At 41.4% G+C, this 24,737-nt stretch overlaps 1 protein-coding gene across 4 annotated transcripts in view; it reads left to right on the top strand.

Moving 5' to 3' along the window:
- The first annotated feature begins 20,400 nt into the window (after positions 1 to 20,400).
- LOC135260925 (ras-responsive element-binding protein 1-like) overlaps positions 20,401 to 24,737 on the top strand; it is a 58,783-nt gene continuing 54,446 nt past the window's right edge. The window contains exon 1 of one of the 4 annotated variants that reach the window (XM_064346669.1): positions 20,401 to 20,737. In XM_064346669.1, the coding sequence (XP_064202739.1) occupies positions 20,698 to 20,737 (40 nt within the window). In that variant the 5' untranslated portion in view covers positions 20,401 to 20,697. Of the gene's footprint in view, positions 20,738 to 20,803; positions 21,092 to 21,157; positions 21,652 to 24,737 lie in introns of those variants that run through there. The other 3 variants (XM_064346666.1, XM_064346668.1, XM_064346670.1) reach the window with 3 other exon arrangements.

The raw sequence follows: 24,737 nt of genomic DNA, 5'->3' as shown, positions 1-24,737 counted from the left end.
TAACAATAATGAAAATTGTTTACAAAATGACAGGCCTATTTGTTTCAGTCTTAAGTTCTTATAACCCCCGGTGGCCATTTAAATGAGACATCAGCATCTAATGATCGTTTAATAAACATTTTATACAGTCTGAGGGGAAAAGGATTAATATTTGATTAAATAATTCCAGCCATAATTGAACATTAGCTGAGCACTACTTGCACTTTTTTATTTTTTTGTGTACATTGTTTGAGGGGGTTAAAAACAAAGCTTTGAAAGACTGCTAAACTACACGGTAATGTACGCTAATGAACGCCAAGCTTTCAGACACTTTTCCCATCAGCCTTATTCCCACATTAACATTATCCATATTGGGCCAGGTTTATCACAGTGCCCGCTATAATGAAAAGAGAATATTTATTTACATATCTATCCAGTGTATTGATAAAGAAATAACCACAGCATACAACTTTTTAATGAAAATTTTAAGGCCCGTAGGTTTATGAAAGGGTAAATATCATTTCCATCCTGATTTTCATCGATTTGTTTAAATTGGCTGGGGATAGTCGCACACCCATCCATCACCCACTTATTGTTCACAAGTCAACAGATTCCAAAGGGTCGGGGCTATCAGATGACACTGACAGTGCATGTTGCTGGAGAGAAAAACATTTGTCTTTTTGTCGTAATGATACCACCTCCTTGTTTATGAGGAAAGCAAAGCATCCTGGGAAGATCTCTCAAGAGTGCAGACCCACAATGTTTCACTGATCGCTGTATTTTGCCAGCACAGCAGGATATGCTTGATTTATGCTTTATTTGCACACATGCGCTTCCTCCCTTTGTTATCCCAGCACTGAGGGTCTAAACAGGGGCCTTACCTAGAAATCCACGGCTGATCTGCACCCCAACAATTGCAACCGTACCCCTGTGTGTTTCTGCCTCTTCCTGGGGGCATCAGTCCAGTCGTAATACACCTCCCAAAAGTCCAAGTACCTCTCCAAACGGGTCATTAATAAAGATGGTGGCACATCTGAGCACCCTAATTGCTCTCTCTTTGTCCCTCATTGAGCAAATCATCTCAGCCAGTGTCTTCAAAGGTCAATCCATCCGATTGCGGAACGCCAATAGGAATGTAATGGCATCATTTTTCACTTAGTGAATTAACAGCCGCTAATTCTCCCCCATTCTCTTTTCACCTATAGCTTTAATTTAAAATGCATGCTTGCTAAGCTTTTCTGTGCATTTTAAATGTGTTTATCTGTTTCCCGTACAATGGCATCATTTGTCTTGTGCCCTCTGGGTTTTGAAAATGTCCTCCCAGCAGAAACCTTTATTAAGTTATAGACAAGCACAAATGGTTTGTTGTTCTTTTCTTTTAACTGGGAGACTGGAACATAATATTTCAATGATGGTACAGGCACTCGCGGCTAAACCTTTGTGGTGTGGACGCTACGCTAGGCTTGGCTCTCAGCTAGTTTTGATTCATAAGGTGTAGGTTAGCCAGAGGCAGCAGTAGCACACTAATGCAGTCATATCGAACCCGCGTCCCTGTGATGTGATGTGCATTCCGTGTGCTTTCTCTAACAGAAAGGATCAGGTGAGGATATGTCAGTTTTTCCCACAGACTATAAGGAGTCTCCCTCAGTGGAATAAGGATAAATTGAGTGGTTGTTAAGTTAATAACGATGATATCCTTTCATGATCTTCGGATTGAATGCTCTGCCAGATGCCACTGTTTATCAAAGCTGGTATTACCCGCTGATGAATGTGATCTGTTTTAAATGAAGTGTTTGTATGGCAGTGAGGTGGCCCAAAGTGCATCTCCCCTTTGTGGTGTGTGTGTGTGTGTGTGTGTGTGTGTGTGCTCATGTACAGGTCTGCTTGAATGTTGCTGCTAAGACCCCCGACAGGCATGCCAGCATGTCTGTCGTGTTTTTGACTTAGTGCCCAGGGTTATGTTATAAGTGGCCGTGTTAGCTGTGATGAATTGTGGGATAGCATGGCCCAGTATCACTGCATCTCAGTAAATCAGTTTAAGGTGGGTCAGGATGGCGGTCGGGAGTGGGGGGGGGGAGACCTTGCCTGGAGCCCAGCCCCTGGGTCTCGCTAATTTAGCTGCATGTTATTTATGGGGGATGGCTTCTCTCTCTCTCTCTCTCTCTCTCTCTGTCTCTGTCTCTCACTCTCCCTTTCTCTCTCTATTCTTCTCTTTCTCTCTCGCTCCTTGTCTCATTCTCACTCTGTCTCTCGCTTTCCCTCTCTCTATATATTATTCTCTTTCTCTCTCTCTATTCTGCTCACAATTTTTGTTTCATTCTGTCACTCTCTCTCTCTCTCTTTCTCTCTCATTCCCTGTCTCTCCTTCCTATGACACAGATGCCACCAGCTCTACCTCTCTAATGCAGTATATTTTGCACAGTAGGTCTCCAGTGTTATACACTTGACACTGTTTTTATTTCTGTTTTTTTGGGGGGGGGGGATGAGGGTGGTGCAGGCCACCCTGGGACACAGGTCTGTCAATCAGAAGTCAGAGCAGGGATGAACAAAAAAAAATCAACCAGAAATTGACATCTGAAGGGTTTGAGAGTGGTACCTGCCGCACCCCTGTAACCTTTACCGCCATTGATCTTGCTGACAAACCAGAAGTGCTTTCATAGGAAGTGGGGTCAGTTGTCCAATCAGGTAATGGCACTTTTAAACTCACGAGTACTTGTCCCCACCTCTGTCCACACTGACGGGGGTAATAATAACTGTCTGGGTTTGTGGCCATGTCAGCAAATAAAGAGACTTTGTAAGAGACACACCAGTGTGCGCAGGAGCCTGCTGGGACACAGGGGGCCATTAAGCGTCTCAGAAAACATCCCTCCAACAAACATCAGAAGCTGGCCTGTGCCCGGACTGACAGAGACCGGTCAGGCCGTATTTGTGTGTTTACGAAGCCCCAATGTCCTCTGTGGGGTGAAATGTTCAAACGGGATAAAGTGCTCATCCGGAACATTTAGAGCTGTGACCTGAATGTTGAGGCTGACTGAGGGGGAAAATGTTTTGTTTTGACTACCCACCGACACCGGAGACATTCCCAGAGAGTCCTTTCTTTTGACCAGCTGCACCCCCGTGCGCTGCTCCGAGCATTCGCCTGGTGTGACCTGCTATTTGAGGAGCTCTCATACTGCCGGGACATCTGCTCATCTGTTCCTTCATCAAATGGGCGGAAGCAGAAGATGATAATCTGAAAGGTGAAGCTTAGCGTTCTGTTAGAGGTATCAAGCCTGCTGAACGAAAGGCTCCGTAAAGGCTCCTTACGTGCGGCTTCTTAAATGCAAACAGCTTGTTCTCGGGCTTTAAAGCGGTGGTATTTACGCGGCGTAGGAAAATGCCGTGGCATTTGGTTTATTAAGCAGCTCGCTCACGCGCCATAATGCGGCACGGAGAGAGCTCCGCGGCATTCAGAACTTTGAAGGGCGGAGCAGCGCTCGCTGAACGCGTGGACCGCTGGGGGATGATGTCACTGCGTTAGCCCCGTTACACCATGACTGTAGGGTGGTGTTATGGATCAGAACAACGAGCTCAGTTTGGGATCCGAGCCCACCTGGACCCCTCTCCTGCCGTTCACACACTCCAGCTGTGTGCCTTCACCAGAACAAAGGATGGATTCCTCCACATATGAGTCTCTTCATGAGTGCTTTACTGTAGTCGTACAGAGTAAATAACTGGACACGGTCTCTGTCCGTTTTCTGTCAGCGAGTGAACGAACATAACTCATAGTTTTCAGTTCCTGGAACAGACCACAGATGTTTCAGATCATTATTTCTGAAATACATGTTAGTGTGTAGTGTGTGGGGCATTTTTAACAGTCAAGTGAACTGTATTATTCTTAATCTCAGGTGAGATATTTAACGGTTTAGCCAAAGTGACTTGTTTGTTTTCTTCATTAGAATTGTGTTGAATTTACAGGTGGGCACCTGTGCTGTGTATGTGTGTGTGTGCGCATGCGTGCGTGCGTGTGTGTGAGCCTGCGCGTTTATAGTACGTCTGTGTGTGTCTGTGTGCACATGATGTAAACACACCTTGTTCCAGGTGACATGGTTATAGCATAGTTATAGTGAACAGTCATGGAGGACTTCTGTTCTGGAAATATGAGATGACCTTGTTTCAACCCGAGCACAATTAACCATGTTTGATTGAGTATTTAATTGTCTTGATTTTGATATCACTCAGCTGTGCATTGATTCTTTTATTTTCTTTTTTCTTTTTTGATTGAGGATGGTGGTGTAGTGGCTTTGCTTTTAAAAACTAACTGGCACAGACCGGTTTAACACCACATAATGTATTTGCTTAGCCTTTATACAGGGTTTCTTTAAAATGGCATAATGCACAATCTAGATGCACTTTGTCCTCATTCCTATCATGGGTATTTACAGAGACAGTTCAGGTAAAATATGGAGGGAACAGCGGCCCCTCTTCTAAGATTACAAACTAACTTTCCAGGTACAATCAAGCTCTCTTAATTAACCACTTCACCTCACCAGTGCTGTTATGTAGTGAGCTCAGGGAGAGGAAAAGCCTGTTTTGAGACAGGCCGCAAGTTGGCCCAGATAATACTGTGGGTATGACACAGAAAATATATTTTCCCTTGGTTATGTAGTCTGTTAATGTATCCCGACACAAATAGAACATCTATATTTTTATATTTAACCGCAGGAACACTGGGGTTTATGTGAATAAAGCAGTTGCAGATGTTTAAAAAATCTTTAAAGAGGCTATTCATATTTGTTGACAATTATTGGTCATGGCACAAGGTGTGATTTTCTGACAGTCTGTATTGGTAAGATTTGTTTTTTAAATAGCCAAAAAAAGCTCTGGCGGAGTCCTGACGTTTATTTGTTGTAGCGTATCAATATCCTGCCACTCACCGATGTTTTTTGTCATTTTGAAGTTTCTGATTTGTGTGTTGTTCAAAAAAGTGTCAGTATTAAGGGCTGTTCCATAATCACTTGATGGATTGGAGCTATTGAAGAAACAGCCCAACCTTGGCTTACCTCCTGGTGGAACTGGTATGCGCCAAGTGCTTGTTAATTGATTAATTGATTAGCAGTAGAGCATTTCCTTCTTGCCCATTGGACAGTCAATCAATTGAATTATGCCTAAAGTAATTATCGTACGTACTGTGTGAGTGGGTTTTCTGTCATAACATCAATGCGGCACATCTTAGCATCATCCGGTACCTGGGAAATGAGTTCAGGTGTGACTTTGATTTATTGTGTCCATTGTAGCAATGCTTTTCCTTTGTGGGACAAAGTTTGGGGTTTATTTATAGAGGCAGAAAGGAAAGAGTTTTTGTTTAAGGTGTACTTTGCATGAGAAGATGCCTCTCTTCTCTGTATCTCAGTGGTGCCCAGTGGATATCTGCTGGTTTCTGGTCATTGCTCTAAGGCTTGGTTGCCACTGATTGGACAGGATCTTTATTTATCACAATGGTCCAAGTTTCATTCAAGTATTGATTTAGAAGCACTTAAAACCCTTACTGTAAGCGTATGCCTGGAACGTTTCTGACCACATCTCTACCCGATATTCTTTACTGCAGTGATATCAAACCGCTATGTTCAAAAGATCACTGCACACCACCCTACTGGACGAGCCTGCACTGAACTCAACAGCACAAGCTTTAGCAGTTTGCTGTCCTGCAGCCAGAATTCCTTAACGTCTTTTCAGTTTTGTTCATTTTCTATATTATTTTTTATCTTCAGAGCTTTCCTCTCTGTCCCCGTGTAACCATGCAACAAGCACTTAGGTAACGGTTAGGTGACCTGTGCCTCATGTTGCATCGAGACCGTCACTTCCAGTGGAAGGCTCATATAAGTGTTTTTGTCTGCTCTTGCCTGGACAACACCCTATTACATGGGGTGTTTGCGAACGCAGGCAGTGATCCAGTGCACACACACAACTCCCTTTCACCTTTGTACCCCCCTAGCTATCTAGCCAGCTACCGTTACATCAGTTGTGTTTTCATTTTGGTGCTGACGCAATTCCCACCTTTTTCCACTAGGGGGGACTTGTAGACGGCACCTTTCAAGGGCTGAGGTCTGTGGGATTCCTCCCCTGTGTGCAGTAACCTAGCGCTGTGATGCATTATACAAGATTTGTCCTTGAACAGGGGTTTGACCTTGAATGTTTGTGAAAATATGTTGACAGCTGCAATATAGACCCGCTATATCCCTGTTTTCCCTCTCTCTGCACCTCATTCCTTGTCAGACCTTCTATGCCCACCCCACCCCGCCCCTTCAACCTCTGACCTCCACAGCTGGATGTAGTGCAGATGGGGGCCCCCTCTGGAAGGTCGCATCACAGATAAATCTCCAGCCCCTGCCTTTGCCCCTGCTTCCTTCCACGAAGGCATCCAGGGAGTGCACCTGCTCCATTGATCTGTGTTCAGAGAGTCCTCTCGCCTTTCCATGGAGAGAGGAGCTGCCTGAGAATATTTCATCCAGACGTTTCGTTTATGACCAGCACTCCCCAGCTAGAGAGCTGAACATACTGCAACAGGACAGAAATAACCTCACCCTTTCACAATCTTATTCATACTTTATACAGTAGCAACTGGAAAATTATGCAAACAAATTGTTTGTGAAAGGAATTCAGATTCTGTCGAGTGGGCTCTGCCAGCCTGCAGTGTGTCTCATTGGCCAGGAGGGGGCATATGAAACTTGTGAATGACCGTGCATGGCTGACTAGACTCTTGCTGTCTCTTATTTATTGAATGGGAACTAATAACCCACTGCGCCGTCACGCCTGTCTATTTAACTTCGACGGCAATCTTCAATGCGACCTCCTTATGGCCGTTTGTTCGCTATACGGTTGTTGAGCTGTCAGGCCACAACTGCGCAATGAGAGCAAAACACCCAGTTTGACTTAAAAATGTTTTTATTGACCGACATTACACTGTGATAGATTCCATTAAATTTTCTACTTTCCACATTCGTCAGGCCATATTCGTTAAGACCAAAACTGTTTTTTTTAATTATTGTTATTTGCATCACAAACAGTAAATTAAATTAACACTATTCGGGGGAAGTGAGCTATTTGTCATTTTCAGGGGGTTGAAATGTATTGTATCCATTTTAACGTCAAACCCATTTGTAAACCCGATATCCGCTATTTCAATGTCATTCACGTTACCGCATTCCCGTCAATTTCGCCGGCACAAGGTACATAATCCCAAAATGTATGTAGCTGAATTACGCGCGCTGTGAAAGCGTAACGCTGTAGAAACCCTGTTGGCCAAGCCGCCTGTAAATCTAAATTTGTCATACTGTCCAGTTACCACAAGGACCTGCCGTGAACTGGGTATGTGCATTTTTCCAAACCGACAAGAACAGGAAAGGTAATTTTACTGTTCACCAGCACCACCTAATGGCAAATCCTGTTAAAAATCAGGCTAAAGTAGGGCACCCTACTGGAATCCTGAGGATCACCCGGAGAAAAGAATTCTTTCACATGCCTTGATCTCGAGGGGGATGTAAGCCAGTAGGCTTTGACCATGTTGTGCTCCAGAAATAGCAGCACTTAAGAGGATGCATTGCACTGGGTGACTTCCTTGTTTTGTCAAACGCAGCGCATGCAAAACATGATCTGGCAAGATGAGGTGTGTTCTCTAAAAGCAAAATCAGGTGAGCTAATAAATGGAAGATTCCCAAGCGCTACGAATTTGTGAGGAAACTGCAGAGCTTATATTGCAGAATGTAAGTGTCCCTGTAATTCATGGAAGGGTTCTTCTTCCGACTGATCTGTAAGGTCTCCTTATGTGGGAGGAGGTACTTGGTGTCTAGTCCTGCCATTATATCCATTGTGTAGGCCTTTTTGTACATAGTCCCCCCCATTTTATGGGAGCAAAAGTATTTGGACTAAATGATATATTTAGTACTTGGTTGAAAATCATTTGTACTTGATGACTGCCTGTAGTATGTGACCATATATATGGTCCATAATGTTTTGAACAAAGGGTATTTTTGCCCTGTAGAAATTACAGCACTTTTTATACATTAGGCCAGAATGACTAACAGGTCAATGGTTACAAGGTGACTGTTGCTAGCGGCATGTGGCCACAGAAGGGAGACCATTTCTATTTGTTTCATTAGGATCCCCATCTTTACCATATAATCATAGTATATATCCCTGTAATACCCATATTAAGTAATAAGATATATTATATGATGGCACACATTTATACATAAATTGTACATATACATATAAATACAAACATATACATATACATACATACACACTTTCATACAAGATTTACAAGATGTGTTACCATGAGGAGCCCTGTTGAGCCAAGAGATGTTGTTTAAATAAGGTTTTGAATCAATCTTCATTATTTTCTTGGATAATATACATACTCAGAGTATTCCTTGTAACCATTGTTCTGTACAGAACTGTACTCTGAAATATATTAGTATTCAGAGGATTGAGCTGCTGTTCCCATAAACTTGTAAATTAATATTCAGTAAGAGATGCCTGTTTACTGTCATATTTCATCAGTTCTACACAAATAAAATGCTGAAGCAGGAAACTGATTCCTATGGTTCATTAGCAGCCATTGGACATTTATGCTGTAAGGGTAAGATATGATCATCAGATCTTTGTTTCCATAAAGACAGATTTGTTATTTTACTCTGCAATGAATAAAGTTCCATAAATACACTTTAAATGTAGCAGCTTCAATTTCAGTGCTACGTTGATTCAGATTTCATTTCTCTATACACACAGTTTCTCATTCATGGATCAACATTCATGGTGGGGGTGAGACCAGATCAACACAGTGAGGGTTTTCTTGAAACCACAGGTCGAATGACAAGACCTGATGGGCTGAACTCTCTGTTCATTTTATAAATCAGTCCTTTTATATTGTCATTGGAACATTTGATTTGGCACATTGAAATTCATTATTAGAACATGGAGCCAGCCTCTGCTCTGACACCTTTAATGGCTTGCTTTCACTAATTGGCTGTGATGGCCTTTCTTTTGTGGCCTGGGGCCATTGTTCTCTAATCTCCTTGACAACGCTGATCTGTGATCAGTCACTCAGTGAGTGAACAAAGTGAATGATGTTCTTAGTATTTACTGCATATCAAGACTGATGAGGAGAATCAGGACTGGCTTTACAATGCAATCCAGGACAGCATTTCTCCTTAATCAAGCTTCTCTCTCTATTTCAGAGTGCTGACGAATGTTGGCACCGGCAATCACTTGAAAATCTTCTGGTTACACTGAATGAAGGTTTTCTTTTCACTGACTTTCTTCCTGGAGAGCGCCTCTTTCCTTCTGCCCAGCTTCTACATGATTCCATGTGACTGCGATTAAAAGCCAGTGAACACACAATTCTTTGATTCTCTGTGATTAAAAACATCCTCCAAAATATTACTGTGTGGTGGGGGGGTCATCTGGGTACTTCTCTCATGATGCACAGCTTAACATATTCAGCTCAAATTGAATCTAGAAAATGATTTAACAAAACAGAGGTTTTCTGAGGAGGAAGCACAACAGTTTGTCAGTTTCCTCCCAAGTGATTCTACTGACTTTCAGGGTGGGGTCTGTTTCACTTTCTCTTTGAGCTCCAAGAGCTTTCTTCTTTTCCGGAAACTCCCCCCCCCCCCCCAAAGAAAATAGCAGAAACTAAAAGTTTCCTCAATCAGGGTACCAGAACATCACCACCCTTAGTGTTTGAGCTATTTCCTTCCCGTAAACCAAACTCTTTAGAATTCTCTGCTGGGATTGTTGGTTCCCTAATAAATGGCATGGCTGTGTTTAATTGACTGTTTAAGGGGGGGGGGGGGGGTTGTAGCAATGATTTGCACTTCTCCCATTCCATCAGTGGAAGGGAGGGCCATAATTGCTCTGGAAGGACAGTACTGTGCCATCACACACGGGAGCCTCCCTGACCCCATTCTCAAAGCAATTTTATATGCTGCCATTAATTGCTGTGTATCATATTCTCTGAGGAACCTTAAACGCTTCAGGACCTGATCCACAAGGCTCTGTAATCACTGTAATTAGATCATAAACATGGCACTGGCTAGCAAATCACATTTGTATTCTCTGTTTTGTTATCAGGGCGTCTCATCCGTAGTGACTGGCATTGGTATCAATGAACTCTATTGACCACTGGATATGTCCCAGTGCGCGGCTGATTAAAGCAGGGCTCTACCAGGAATCAGAACACAGGGACACTGTTTAGTTTGGACAACTTGAAAATTTTTCTAAATGGCCCTGCACACATATGCACACACACACATGCACACATACAGTGCACAATACATATCCCCAGTTTAAAACCAGCAATTAAACACAACAAAAGCCGGGGTTTCTTATACATAGTGAGTGCTGTATCAGGAAATTTGTGGCTGGGGTGACATTTTGTGACAAGTGTGAGTGTGTGTGCGTGTGTATGTGTGTGTCGTTTGCAGGAATTGCTGTATTTGTTGCTGGTTCTGACATCTGTTTGTCTATAGAATTACATATTTGAACCATATGCTACTCTAATATGGTGCATATGGTATTAGATCTGCTTTGACTTCAATAACATGTGTTGTTACGCCAGCAAATGAAATTGTGCGGTTGAAGCACTGTTGGGTGGTTGAGTGGAATCGGATCTGACAAAGCTCTCTGTGTGATCCGCTAAGTGATCTTTGTCATCAGATCAAGCAACATCCTGGGTTACCAAATGATATTTGTATGCACAAGTCACTAGACATCACTGTTTTATCAGAAAAATAAATGAACCAAAATCTAAATCACGTGTTTGTTTGGTATGTCACGGTTACCCGAAATACAGGACATTTGCAGAAAACAAGACCGATTTTCAACAAGAGAACAAAAGAGAGTAGGTTGACGAGTCACTCACCTTGTTTGTCAAATCGTGAGTGTGGTTATGAAGAGTGATCAGAGATATCAAGTTACACCGGTACTAGTGAATGGAACCCAAAGAAGACAATTCTTTATAGGGGTTGTCATGGAAGTGAGAGTTGGCCCAGTCTGGCCCACAGAAAAAACTCAGTCTGGCCCACAGAAAGACATGTTGAAACTCTTTGGGAGAACCCACAAAGTGATGTCTAATTTTGGTCAATAAGAAAGAGTTACTGGGGTCAATTTGGTAACATTATGCTGGGAAAAAGCACAATTCCCTACAATTGCAGCACAATTATTCACCTGTAGAGGGGGCTGTTGGGCATATGAAGAGTCACCTTCCATGCGAAGAAGGAATCCTGAAGATAGCCTTTCCAACTGGCCACTTTGTTTTCAAACAATTGCTATCTTTACATTTAATTTTTTACTCCTTTAAAAATTGGGATCCCACAAATTTAAATTTTTGTTTTGGCAAAACTACTACTTTTTTGTAAACAGAGCATCTTTGTGTCACTGGCCTGCTAGTGAGTTTCCTCTACCCATCCCCCGCCCTCTGTCTGAAGTGGACCATGAAGCCCCATGATAGCTTGACTCTCCTGTGGAGCAACAGTTTTTAAGGAGAGGTGTTTGAGTTCAGGCGACTGATCCATCTCTTCCGGGGGTTGGGGAAGGGAAGGGGGGAGGGGGGCTGTGGGGGTGTTAGGCAGCACACTTCATCCTGCATCTGTTCCAACTATCAGCCGTAGCTGCCCTTCTAACAGGGGAGAATGACCGCGGCATGTGCAGAGTCTGCCTTTTGCACAGAATAAAGACGCAGTTATTCACACAGCAGAGTGAACCCCCCCCCCCACACACACACACACGCACCACTCCTACCCGCTCCCTCAACATCTGCTGTGGCTTCATCTCACATCACATCTATGCAGTTACAAAACTTGAACCCCAAAAAAGTGTTGGTTTCTGTATACTAAACATTTGAGTTTTAGATTTAATTATATTTGTTTTACATCTGTATATACTGTAGAATGATTGGAGCTGTCTATCCTATAACAACAACAACAACAACAATAACAATAACAATAACAATAATAATAATAATAATAATAACTAAGCACTTTCTAGTTCCATAATACAGAGATATTTTGCAGGGTTGAACATTGTCATATTTATTAAACTGTTCCAGCTCTTTAGGTCTGGATCTCCTTCAGGTATAAATATTATAAATATTTTAATCCTGTTTGTATAAATGTTTATTCAGATAGATACTTTTAGTACACCATATTAATTAACACAAGTCAAGTTAAAAAAATTATTTTCTTATTGAACTCAGACACCCACAGTAACGACTATATAAAACATTATCACAGAACATTTACTCATTGATAATAAGTGCCACAGTCAGAAGTCTCATTCTCCTCTAATCCAGTTGAATGGAGACAAATGAAGGTATGCAGGAGTTCTCCGTCACCTTGCCTGACGATAGTAGGGTTATTTAGGCCACAGGAATGATCCAGGTGACTGTGGGTCAAAGGCACTGTGTGGTTTACTATGTAACCAGCTGTATCAATAAACCCAGTGCAGACTTTCACTGTTACGTAATAGGCCGCATGCAGGTAGTATGGCACCCTCTTGTGGCTGCATGTGAACATGCGTGGTCCTGTACGTCTGTGTCCCAGATTCTTCATGGCCCTGAACATAAACACACAAGGAAAGAATGCTGTTTCCTTTACATATATTGCACTAAAAAAAAACTAAAAACTAAAAAAAAAACAAAGAAGAAGAAAAGTAATGACTGAGCCATCGTAAACAGCTGAGAAAGGCTGCACAAGGTACTGCACCGGACCTCCGGATCAATACCAGCTTCCTCAGCCCAGAATCGGAGAGCCACACTGAGCCATTTCTAAAGTACCACACGTTTCATCACAGCCCAGCAGCCAAAGACACAGATGAGCCCAGCCGTCCGGCACTTTGACAAAGTGCAATGCCTCACCTCTGTTGAGACTGGGTACAGATATGCCTTTAATGGTCTGCTTTATCGCACTACGTATCAGAAAGCGTACTGTTCCTGCAGCATTGGCCAGCCGTTTTGGTGATTTTTTTTTGACAGTATGATTAGAGCAAGGTTCCGCTGTGCAGTGATAACAGGCCTCTCCCCGTACAGGGTGCAGTATACGGGAGGTGTGTTTCCCTTCTAACGCTTTACCTTGACCAAAGGTCCTGTTCCTCAACCCCTTTTTTTATCGGGCGGGACAGTCACACCAGGTCGTAACTCAGCCTCCATCTTGCCCTTGCCGGGATCGTGCGACTGTTCAAACAAAGGACATAAATCCTTATCGCTTTGTCCTGGGTACCAAAGGTCCATTTCTTCACACAGTTGATAAAGCCGGATGTGAAAAATTAGTAATGAAGTTGCAGTAAACAGAATTGCAGTGGAGCAGATCTTACTTTCTTTCTGTGGCCTGCATTTTTGCAGTGTGTTGCGCAATACAGATAAGTTCCCTGCATGCAACTGCAATGGTGCTGACATGTTCTGTTCTTGATGTGGTGGTGCAGTGGTGATTCCACAGTTTCAGACTGCAATGTTCTTCCCCAAAATGCATCCTCACTGATCTGTAATGGTGGAAGGTGTTGTTTGTTGCCTGGTGTTAAGCTGTGCAGGAACAGGCTGGCTGAGCACTCCTGCGTTAGACTGTGGAGAGCTAAACAGACATCTTTAGTGAGCATGTGCTCCCCAACAAGCCCCACCCCTCCTCAGGTCCGTCCCTGACCGCTCTGACGGTGCTGCTGGCCTCCACCGAGTCACCCATCACCCCAGTGACATCCAGCCCAAGTGCACGGCAGACTCACAGCAGGGGACATGGCTCCGACACCAGCCGGTCACTGATTAACCCTGGGCCAGCATCTTCACGCTCCTTGCTTTCACACTAACGCCGTGTTAAACAGTGACAGTGGTCTCTGAACATTTGTGGACTCCCAGAGCACTGGCAAGGGTCTGAAAGCAGCTGGGCGGCTGAAGTGTGTCACGGGATGGTCCAAGCACACTGTGGCCTTGTGGGTAAAAATAGGCCAGACTATGCCAGTGCATTTGAGCATAGAGTCATGAGTAATGCTGTTAACACCATCCGGCTGATCTTGTTTTGTTTTATTTCTGTTTTTTTGTTTTGTTTTTTGCATAGATCCTCTGACTATGATTTGTTCCAGACTTGTCTAGATCTTGACCCAGGACTTCATTCACTCTCCATAATCGTTGGCATCTCGCCAACTGATAAATGTTGCACAGGGCATTCAAGTTTCCCTTAATGCTCTGTTTAGTCAGATGCATGTTTATCCACCAGTGTTTGCAGACAAATTGGGTGTGACAATACGTCGTCACCATGAGACAAGGGGTGTATCCAAATCCATTATCTAATCTTTACTAGCTTACTTAACTCAGTGCATCAACTGGTTTTGGCTGATGCAAGCAAAATGGTCGCCATGCTGGGGGTTGTCCTGATCTATACACAGGCAAGTGAAAGAAGCCTCTGTTGGCCTCCAGTATGTATCAACCGCTCTCCCCTTTGAAAAACCATACCAATTCCTTGGAAGAAAGATAGAAACCAGGACAGTCTACTAAGGAGAAAATGTGTTGTGACAAAAAAGGATGTTCATCACAGTCAATTCAACTTTATTTTAAATAAAACTGATATTATTTTTTTATGATATTTAAATATTTATTTGGCAGATTCACTAGGCGGTTTATACCCATTATATATTCCTGACAAGTTGTAATACCAAAGCAAACAGAGAAGCCAATATTTTGCGGGCATTCAAATTTACAAATATGAATAAATTTGGCTAATATGTGACCAGAGCAAATTGATTCATTGGTGGAATAATCTAAGACTATATAATTGACAAAAAAGAACAGGAATGCTTGCCAGACAGGCAGTTTCTCCTTGCAGCTGTTGTTTCTGGCTTGCTTTTACAGGGGTTAGGCCAGGCCAGGTTAAGCTTTGTAAGTTGATTGTGACAAATCATTTGCGCATGAGCAATGTAAATAAATATCAACTTGCTTAGATTTTGTAAATGTTGGGTAGAAAAGTGTACAGAAAACACTTCAAATTAAATATGTTATTTTACCAGAAATATGCCATCAAAGAAGGGAAAACACACAATGCACGCGCACACACACACACACACACACACATACACACACAAATGTAAAATACACAGGAGTGACTGCTAAAAAATAAATAATCATTGTTCATGGGGTTAACAATAAAGCTCTCAGCATCAGACCAGCTGCTCAAAGCTGAACAGAACCTGCTGTTGCTGTCAATCTTTCCAAGACCAAAACATCAAGAAAATAACAGGGAGCAAAGTAATATCAGATTAATCATGGGCCCTGCCAGCCCTTCACTGTTGATATTTTAGAAGTTAAAAAGCAATCTCATGTGATCATTTTATCAAATGCAATCCTTGAATAAAGGGGGCAGCCCTGGGTATGTGAACATCCGAATAGGGCAACACTTCCACAACAGATGTGAAATAATACATTAAAAATGCTTGCAAATAACATATCTGTGAAGTACAATGCAATGTATCATAAGAGGTTCTACCACAGGTTCTGCCATCAAAAACTTTCATTTTGAAGCTACAATAAGGAGATAGCCCAGTGCACAAATTTTTTAACATTTTACTTGGTGAGAAACTATTTCTAGGGTGAAGAAATATTTACCTAAATAACACTACAATTTTAATTCACCTCTAACGCTAAGTCCCAGGCCCCAAGTGTAATCTGGACCAATGAGAACAAGAAGGTGGGACTGCAATGATCTGTGTCAGAGAACCCACATAAGCTCAAAGGGCAGACTGCAGAATATCATACTAGTAATAAGATGTAGAAGACAGTTTTGCATCTTATATTGACCAAAGTTCTTGTGTATTAAATAAATAATGAATTTTTCATAGGGCTAAAAGGGACAGGCAGAAGGTGCCTGTCAAGAAGGATTGTTGTGCCAACCTGGGAAAAATACAAGGAAATTAAATTGCATTTCTAAAAGGCATCCTTAATGCATATATGGCAATGCATATGTTTGGATGAAGGTCTGTAATCACCAATGTATTATGCTGATAATTGATTGCATTAAATAAATTGATTTGTATCTTGTGATCTCAAAGTGCTTCACAGTAAAGGGGAAACACAGCTCAACCACTACTAATTCTGTTTGAAATCATGAAGGTTCCCACATTTACACTAAATCAGCAGTTTATGTAAGAAAGCAGATTTTTAATCAGTATTGACAATACTGGATAAGTATTGCTAATATTGAAATAAACTTCAAATTGTTAGTCAATGAGACATAATTTGCTAATCATGTGTCTCCTCCAAACTTAACACCAAATAGAATTCATAAATTCATATACTTGAATGAAAAGATTAAAAAGTGACCAAAGATCAAACAGTTTTTATGGATAAAATGTCAATCTGTCTATTCTATTTTGCTGATTCTGTTATTATTATTATTTATTATTATTATTATTATTATTATTATTATTATTATTATTATTAGTCTGTATATTGTTTTTATATGACCATGAAGAGAAGCTTGATGTATATCTATTATATGCTCCCAACATTTTACATTTTAGTTTAAAATTTAAGAATTAAATAAAAAACATTTTAGATTAATAAATTCCTTTTATGGATTACCCAACAACTACTGTAGGTAAAACAGTGACGCAATTCACAAATCAGGCCCGTGGAAGCTGCTCCAGTTTATATTAATGATTTATCAATGCTTTCTAGATCACTAGTAATAAAAACAGACGCACAGGATAAAATCTATGCAATCTTATCTATGGTTGGTGTTACTTGGAAATAAAATGGCTGCAATCGAAAGACAGACAATAAATTAAAAGACAACAAAAAGCCTTCGTTTTAAAAGTGTTTCAACTGAGCACCCCCGTTTAAGTAAGATTGCATACAGTCCCTGCATTAATATATTGGCTACGGTAGGATACATTTTGTGTGCATGGTACTTAGGAATGTGGCAGCTAACCAGCCATGCTAGAAATTCTTCAGCTAAGGTCAGATAACACCCAAACTGCGGGCCACCACACGAGCCTATAAGCGTCCCATCAGCATATTGTTTTAACTGAAGAGCAAGTCCAGTCGAGTCCTTTCGAAACTAAAATTTGACTGCTGCGTTATTATTGTATACCGTTCACTTTAAAGGTTATTCAGTGGGGGCCATTTACATTGCTTCTCGGTTACAGGCAAACAAGTGTTACCCACAAATCATCCGTTGCCATGGGAAACCGGTTTCTACCACTCCCTCCTCTCTGTCCTTATCTATACTTTCCCCAGTGCCGCGTGGTGCACAGCAGTTGAGAATCGGCGCAAATATACACCGCCTCGTCATCTAGCTGTAAATTCTACTCGTTCACAGTATGTATTATGTCGACATTCTTTAACTAACGATATGATTTTAGTACTAGTTCTTGAAAGAAACGGAGAGCCAAAGTTAGTTTTTTTTAAAGCGTGTCATAGTTAAGATTTCGCAAGCCTTCGCCTCCCTGGGTTTTCCTTTTCCCTCCCTGCCAAAGGCTGCCAGTCTCGTTCTCGAGCGCTCAAGATAGAAGCCTTCAGTGCGCAGGCGCGTCACCGATTTGGTACCATGCTTGTGTAAGAATGCTCAGGTCATTAATTTTAATACGGCTGCAAAGAGCTGCCAGTGCGAGCGTATGTGAGTGGGGGATGCTGCGCAGCACTTCAATGTTTTTTTTTACAGTGCTGCGCTCGATGTTTATTGGGCCTAAGTGAAAATAACACGTATAAACGTCACCAAATGCAGTTGTTTTTCACTATAATAACCTATTAAATCTCGCATTGTTAAAGTCGAAAACGACGAAGCCACTGTTACTTGAATGAAGCCTCTGGATTACGTTCCCCTAAAAGGTGCATTTCAGCTGCCAATTTAAAACCTATTGTCCTTCCCTTATAAAATAAAATGATTAACAATTTCTGTTTAAAAAGTTAAAAAACAGGAACGTGAAGCGTTTCCAGTTTACTTTTAAGTTTAATTGGCACGAAGCCGCAAATAAACGTGTAATTTTTTTCTTTTTCAAAAAGCCAAAAGCACAAAACGTCTGACGCCTTTTTATGTTAGTAATCGGTGTAGTGGATAAGGTATTGATTACACTTCAATTTATCACCAGACTGAGACGACCAACAGGTGTTCGTCTCATGTGATGGGGGAGGCGCTGTAGTGCGAGGGGGATGGTATCCGTCCATCGTCCTCGATTACACACTTTTTGTTACGAATTATAGGCTATTTTCTACAATCCTATGTGGAACTTGTGTATTTTGCGATTAAATGCGGAGTATTTCGATTATTTTATTGTGTGTACACGAACACTTCTTTTTGTCGATTGTGAGAACGTTGAGGAAGGGATCCAGCGAAAACAGTCGGTCGTGTAGAAGTATTCCCACTCGTATTTTCATCTGATCCGCCTGAAGTTGCATCCCATTTGCTGAGCTAGACCTAACCTGGGTGGAAAGTAAGCGTTCCTGTTTTGCGGCAGTGTCAAACTCGTCAGTACTCGATCTCGCGGTGGATGAGGAACACCTTTTGTTGCCGTTCAAGAGGGCAGGTGGTAATTCCTAGGCAACCAAGCTGGGCTCGGACACCTTAGTTACGGCGAATAAATAACATCACTCGTTTTCTACCATTGTTTGGTCATTTCGCAAACGCCCCTTTTCAAGCATACTTCTCATTTTAAATGTCCAAACTGTATTTTACACACTTTATCTTTTACATAATAGACTATATAAAAACATTTCAAACATCATTAAAACTAAATGGTGAAATATAATTAGCATGAACCTTTCCCAATCATCCATTGCTTTTGTTTTATATACAAAAGATGCAAACTTGGTTATTCACATAGCAGTTGCATCACTTATTCCAGGTTTAGTGATGTTTATCCCTCTATTCGAAGTTGGGTAGACAGTTGTGAAGCGAGGTCTTTTATGCAAGAGACCTGTTCAAACCTGCCCGTACACTCTGCCCGATGAGTCTGCTCCCAAAGTTCCCACAATACCAACTGCATTGACCTCACCCAGTTTTACTTAATGTTAAATGACAAATTAAATTATTTGAGGGAGAGTTGACAGTTGCATACTCACACGGTTACGGTAATTGTTTCATTTGTTTCATCACCAAAGAATAGCTGAATTTTCTCACTGATGTCTCCCCAAAGATATCAGTGAGCAATAACAAATATAGGACTCTTTGCCCAGGTGGACACTGTAGGATTAATTGTAATTTATCTATATGTTTATGCCCCTTGATGCAAGACCACATACTTATTTTTATTAATATTATTTTTATTTATATTTAATGAAGCTGTTAAGGTGAACATGCCAGGAATCAGTTTAGAATAAGTGCCTACCCATCTGGTCCAAGGATAGAACAATGACACAATGCAATATACCCACTTTTAAAGGTAGCAACCAGCCCACAGTTTACAGTCTCCCTGGTGACCAGTGGGCATTGAAAATTTGATGTGCAGCGAGTGTTCAGTCACAAAATGGCTGCCATGCATCACACAGGTGTGGGTGGGGGTTGATTTGAGTTTACTATTTTGATATCATGAGATGAAAAGTGTACTATATCCATTGTTATTGTGGATAAGGTGATCACCACTGGCTTTGAGTGACACCATAATTGACAGGCGGTACAGCAGTCTCCCTTTACAGTGTAGTGCAAGAATATCTGGCAAAACTTGTTGGTTTGTCTTTCTTCTTGGGGGATCACCAGCCCACCACAGCTTTCCTTTCTTCTACACTCTAGTGGCACTTTTGATGGGTTTTCTGGCTAGACTATTCTATTCATGCTAATGCTAATCAACATAACATGGTCATTTTAGAAATATTTATATTTGTACAAATGTAAATATCTGCAATATATGCTTATGTATGTGTATTCATGTTTTAAATCTCTGTATAATGTAGATGTAACTTGTTAGTAGTCTTGAAGACCCTGCTGGTTTGTGTGATCACAGACAGCTTGAGTATGATATTAGTGATAATAATGAGGAGACCTTTGTGTGTGCATCTGTGTGTGTGTGTGTGTGTGAGAGAGAGAGAGAGAGAGAGAATTTTTATGAAATAAGTTGGTTTTATGTTTACAGTATTTTAGAGAGAACATGAAATTAATGTTAACCCTATTAAATGTTTAGGTACACCCTATGAAAACCTATCAAAAACGGTATGTTTTCATCGTAGGCTACTTTATGTTAGCGGCAGTGTAAAGTCTTGGGGTTGGTCACTCTAAGACATGTTTAAACGGCGAAACGAACATAACCGTCGAATATATCTAAATACATATATTTTATCTACAAAGGAGTTTAGTGGCATGGTACCAATGACTTTGGCAAACTTTTTCAAACCCTTCCTCTGTTCTGCTCGATAGAGACCCCCTCCTGTGGAGATGCTTGCAGGCAGAAGTCTAGTGGTAGCAGCCTCAGTAACACGTCCCCTTGGAGACTAGGGAGCAACACGTGATGCGTATACTTATCAGGTTTAGAGAGCAGCGCTTAGAGACGGAGTGAGAGAGAGGAGAGCGAAATAAGTGAGACTTTTTTATACCTCCCTCCGGTCAACTCTATTCTCTCATCTTCCTAGTCCTGGAAGAAAAAGTGAGAAAGGGGTGACAATATAAAGTTGGCGAACTTTGTTCATCCTCAGAAACGCCATTTTGCTTCCTCTCCGGAACAAGTTTGTAGCTTTTTTTTCTTAGTCCATCATCACCATTTACCATCATCCCCATGTCTCGGCGCAAGCAGCCCAACCCCAACAAAGTCAAACGTAAGTACTTGGATCGTTTTCTAAACGCCTCGCTGTTTTCTGTCGACATCTGGTCGGATTTAAGCAATATGTGTACCGGGTAAATGTTTTGTGTCACGAATGTTGAGTAAAGTAGGGTAAGGGATGTGTAGATATTTAGTTTTCGCAACAGGATTGCTTCCTAGTTTTCGCTCATGGACCTGATGCTCATCCATGATTAAAACGTCTGAGCTGTGGAATTTCACTGGGTCTCTTTCTCGTGCTCGTATATTTTTAACTACCTGTGTATGCTAACCGAGAAAATCAGCAAAGGATCGATCGACTTCGAACTTTTTCCAGAGTTTAGTTTGGAAGGATGCGGGCTTGTGCCGAAAGGTACAAAGTTTATTACTTCTGTTGCGCGTAGCATCCACATCTTTAATGTACTTTGGCCAGAGCGTACGGGGTGGCCATGCGTCCTTTTACGTTTTGACCTTGCACAGACATTTACTTGTTTTTTTGTAATAGACTAATATACATATTTACTGTTTGCTTGCATTTTATTCCTTAAAAACTCATCATATGACTGTTCGTCAGTCGGACATGTTTTGGAAAGATATTCTTGAAATGAGCATCGCCGAAAAGGAGGAAGTCACAACTGTCTGAAATTAAAAGTACTTTATTGCGAATTGTGTAGTCTCTGGCGTTGCCATGTGGAAACTGTGATGGTTCGCGTCGAATCAAGGATGCAAACATGCGTCGTCGTTAACTTTTAAGTTAAGAATTGTTTGGTGTTTTACACAAGGAGGGAGCATCACGATAATAGCAACTCAAAGGTCATTTTATCGTCTCGCTACTTCGTATGAGTTATTGGCAGCTTGGTGGGACACTGAAAAGTTTCGCGGCATTGTGAGTGAATTGATGTCTACTTAGTTCATCCAGTATTGCGCTTTACGGTAAGCTTTTAGATTTACTTTGTGCATCTTATTTGTAACCATCTTAACATGTAGTTCAAAAGTTTTTTTAGTCGTGCAGGTATTTTGCTATAACGATAAATCCGCTATTGGTTAATCTTATGGACAGTTTCGATGGATGTAGTTATGTTTGGGCGTGTTGGCAAAAAAAAAAAAAACCTGCTGTGGTTCCAGCGAGGTTCTATCGTGATCTGGTTTTCGCGTTCCCCTCCGTGGCCACTTGGATAGAGCCATAGAGTGTAGGTCCGGATGAGCAGTTCACATTCCATCACGAAATTCTACACGGGTTTCGAGCCGGCCTACAGAGGCAACACCACACATTCACTGTTTGAAAGCATACAATTTGAAACCACCGAAAGAGTTCGGTTCTGAGGAAGGCGTAAAGATGCCCACAGACCGAAAAGTTATGCTACTTTTTTAAAATTTAAAATCGTAATCTTGTTTCTTGTCGCATCCATTAAGCAATAGTTCCCTTGTTTTTCATCATTGCTCCACGTGCAAGGAGTTAACCAGTATGACTGACTTTCAAAACCCATGACGGTAATGTAAGAGACTGATGTCAGCGGGGTTCCATCAACCTAAGGGTCTAGATGTGGGCAATTAGCCAGGAAAGTGGGCGGAAGTTGTATCTGGCAAAATGGCAGCATCCAAAACGTGTTCGTATTGTTTTAGTCTTAATTGTGTTTGTAAATTTAAACAAACGTTAGTTAACTACAGAGTACTATCTGTTTATTAAATATGTAAACAATATAAAGGTAAATACAAATTTGTGAGCCAAAACGTCAGTGATTATCGTTATTTATTTGTTTATTATTTTTATTGACACACTGTTTTGTATAGGCTAGTAACCTGTTTGAATTTGGTCATGGTTTTGTCTTTGTTGTTTTACGTGTAAATAGGATTTATGGCTGATTGAGTGATCTCAGCGGTGAACAGAGTTCAATCCAGTGGAGTCTGTAAATCTGACTCACCTAGCATAACGTAGGTGTCAGAACCCAGCTGTGTTTTTCATCAGTAATGCAGAATCATCATCTCCTCCATTACATTACATTTATTTAGCAGACGCTTTTATCAAAAGCGATGTACAACAGTGCATATCATGGTCGTGGGGACAACTACAAAACACAGGTTCGATCCATGATTGATTCTCGTCTCCCGGGATTTCTGTCTCTGGAAGCTGACATGTAGCCTAATTGTTCTTTCCCCAATGTCCATGCTGCCTCGTTTGTTTTCTCTCTGTTTGATTGGACCTCACCAGCCTGCTTCTGCGGTGAATATTTCTTTATCCCCTGGTTATCGAGGGTTAGCCGATGTTGCTGACTTGTTTCTTAAATGTAGTCAAAATGACGCCGTTGACTCGTTTGAAGCTTTTAAGTTTGTCATGCTTTATATGTAAATACTGCAGTTTGTGTTGTACTACAAATGCAGTGTTATACATCAAGATACATTTGTTATTGGGATGTAAATGTGGTGCAAAATCTGCTTTAATCTTGTCCTATGACTAAATGGATTAAAACAGGTGGGTTGGGTGACATTTCATCTTTTTGAAACCAATGTCCAGTTAGTTATCATCAGTCACTTAGATGATGATATTAATGAGGAATCAGTCCAGTGGTCAAGGAGTGACAAGAAAAGACTTCAGTTCTACCTGTATTGTACGACAAAATACATTAGTATTTTAACTGTTGCTGGCTTTGCCAGGTGAAGAATATTAGATTAAATCACTTTTTCTGAAGTGGTAATGAATGGCCATCTTTTTTTGGTGTTACGTGCTGTCATATCTGTCAATGCAGTCAGCTGGATACCAGTGTGTGCATTCAGTATATTAGTTAGTTTTAACTCTATACGGTTATACGGTCACAAGCGTGTTTAATAATTCTGTTGTATTTCTATTTTTCCCATTTTATGTGAGGTCTGCCACCCCTTTTGATTTATCTGTGAATTACAGTTCATAGGCTCCTCTGAATGTTGAATGAAAATTGTATTGTAAGTATTTGTTAGATTGTGAGGGAGTAGCAAGTTTAAAAAAAGTTTTGTTCTTGTTCAGTTTTTAGATATGAGCTGTTTGTCCTGTGCAGTTGTCCTTGGCCTTTAGTAACCACCCAGTTTTCTGAGCACTGAGCATCTCTGAATGGTGGTCTGTTATAGAGCAGACTAAATCAAGCAATGTTCACTATTTTAGCTTGGTGGATGTCTTTTGTAGTATGGAATGGGTGAAGATTTTATTTATTTAAATTTAAGTCTATTTTGTTATTTCACTCCAAGAGAAGTTGGAAGTTCCTGTTTTTTAAGTGATCATTTTGATGAAGCTTGCACTAAAGTTGGGAGCCTTTTCAGAAACTCAGAAAGTTTTAAGGAAGTTTCCATTTGCTTCACTGGTGCATGTGGGGGAGCATGTAAGATGGAGAAAGTTTTCCCTGTGGCTTTCTGTGACTGCTGCTAGGGCTGTTCTTTCACATTTTGCGTACCTTCCGTCCCAGTCAAAATTATGGGTACATTGATGGACCAGCCGAAGAGGAGAGTTCTCCAGAACTGGCGCTGAGTCTGGGGTAGCCGATCACCCTGCAGATCTACCTCTGAATCCTGAAACCTTTCCTCCACGTTTTCCCCCCTCTTGAAAAGGCAGTGCTCACAAAAGAAGTAGGTGATGGGTGGAGATTTGTTTGTTCAGTGCGATTCAGACACGTGAAGCCAGGAGCACCGGGAAAAGTCAGACACAGGCAGCCTGAATGGTCCAGCAGGGATTGAGGTATAATCTGCCCTGCTCTCAATGGAGGGGGTCGTCAGAGGAATGGGAGAGGTCATTGTACGCCATTGTAAGAGGCCACATGGGATCAGCCAAACAGGCATGAACACATGGTATTTTGTGTGTGTCTCACAAATTCACCCCCCTCCCCTTTACTTTTATTGACATTTGTTGCTCCTGTCAACGTAAGTGATGAACTTCCTATGTAACCTTTTCAGTGTGAAGGTGGGTCAAATTATATGTGTTTATTTATATTCACAATGATTAGATGTATGCTTTGTTTGAGAGGAGGCATCCTTTGTTAGCTTGTGATGCTTAAATG

The sequence above is a fragment of the Anguilla rostrata genome, chromosome 8 (assembly GCF_018555375.3).
Source record: "Anguilla rostrata isolate EN2019 chromosome 8, ASM1855537v3, whole genome shotgun sequence".
NCBI classification, from domain to species: Eukaryota; Metazoa; Chordata; class Actinopteri; order Anguilliformes; family Anguillidae; genus Anguilla; species Anguilla rostrata.
This window is presented reverse-complemented; position numbering and strand designations above follow the sequence as displayed.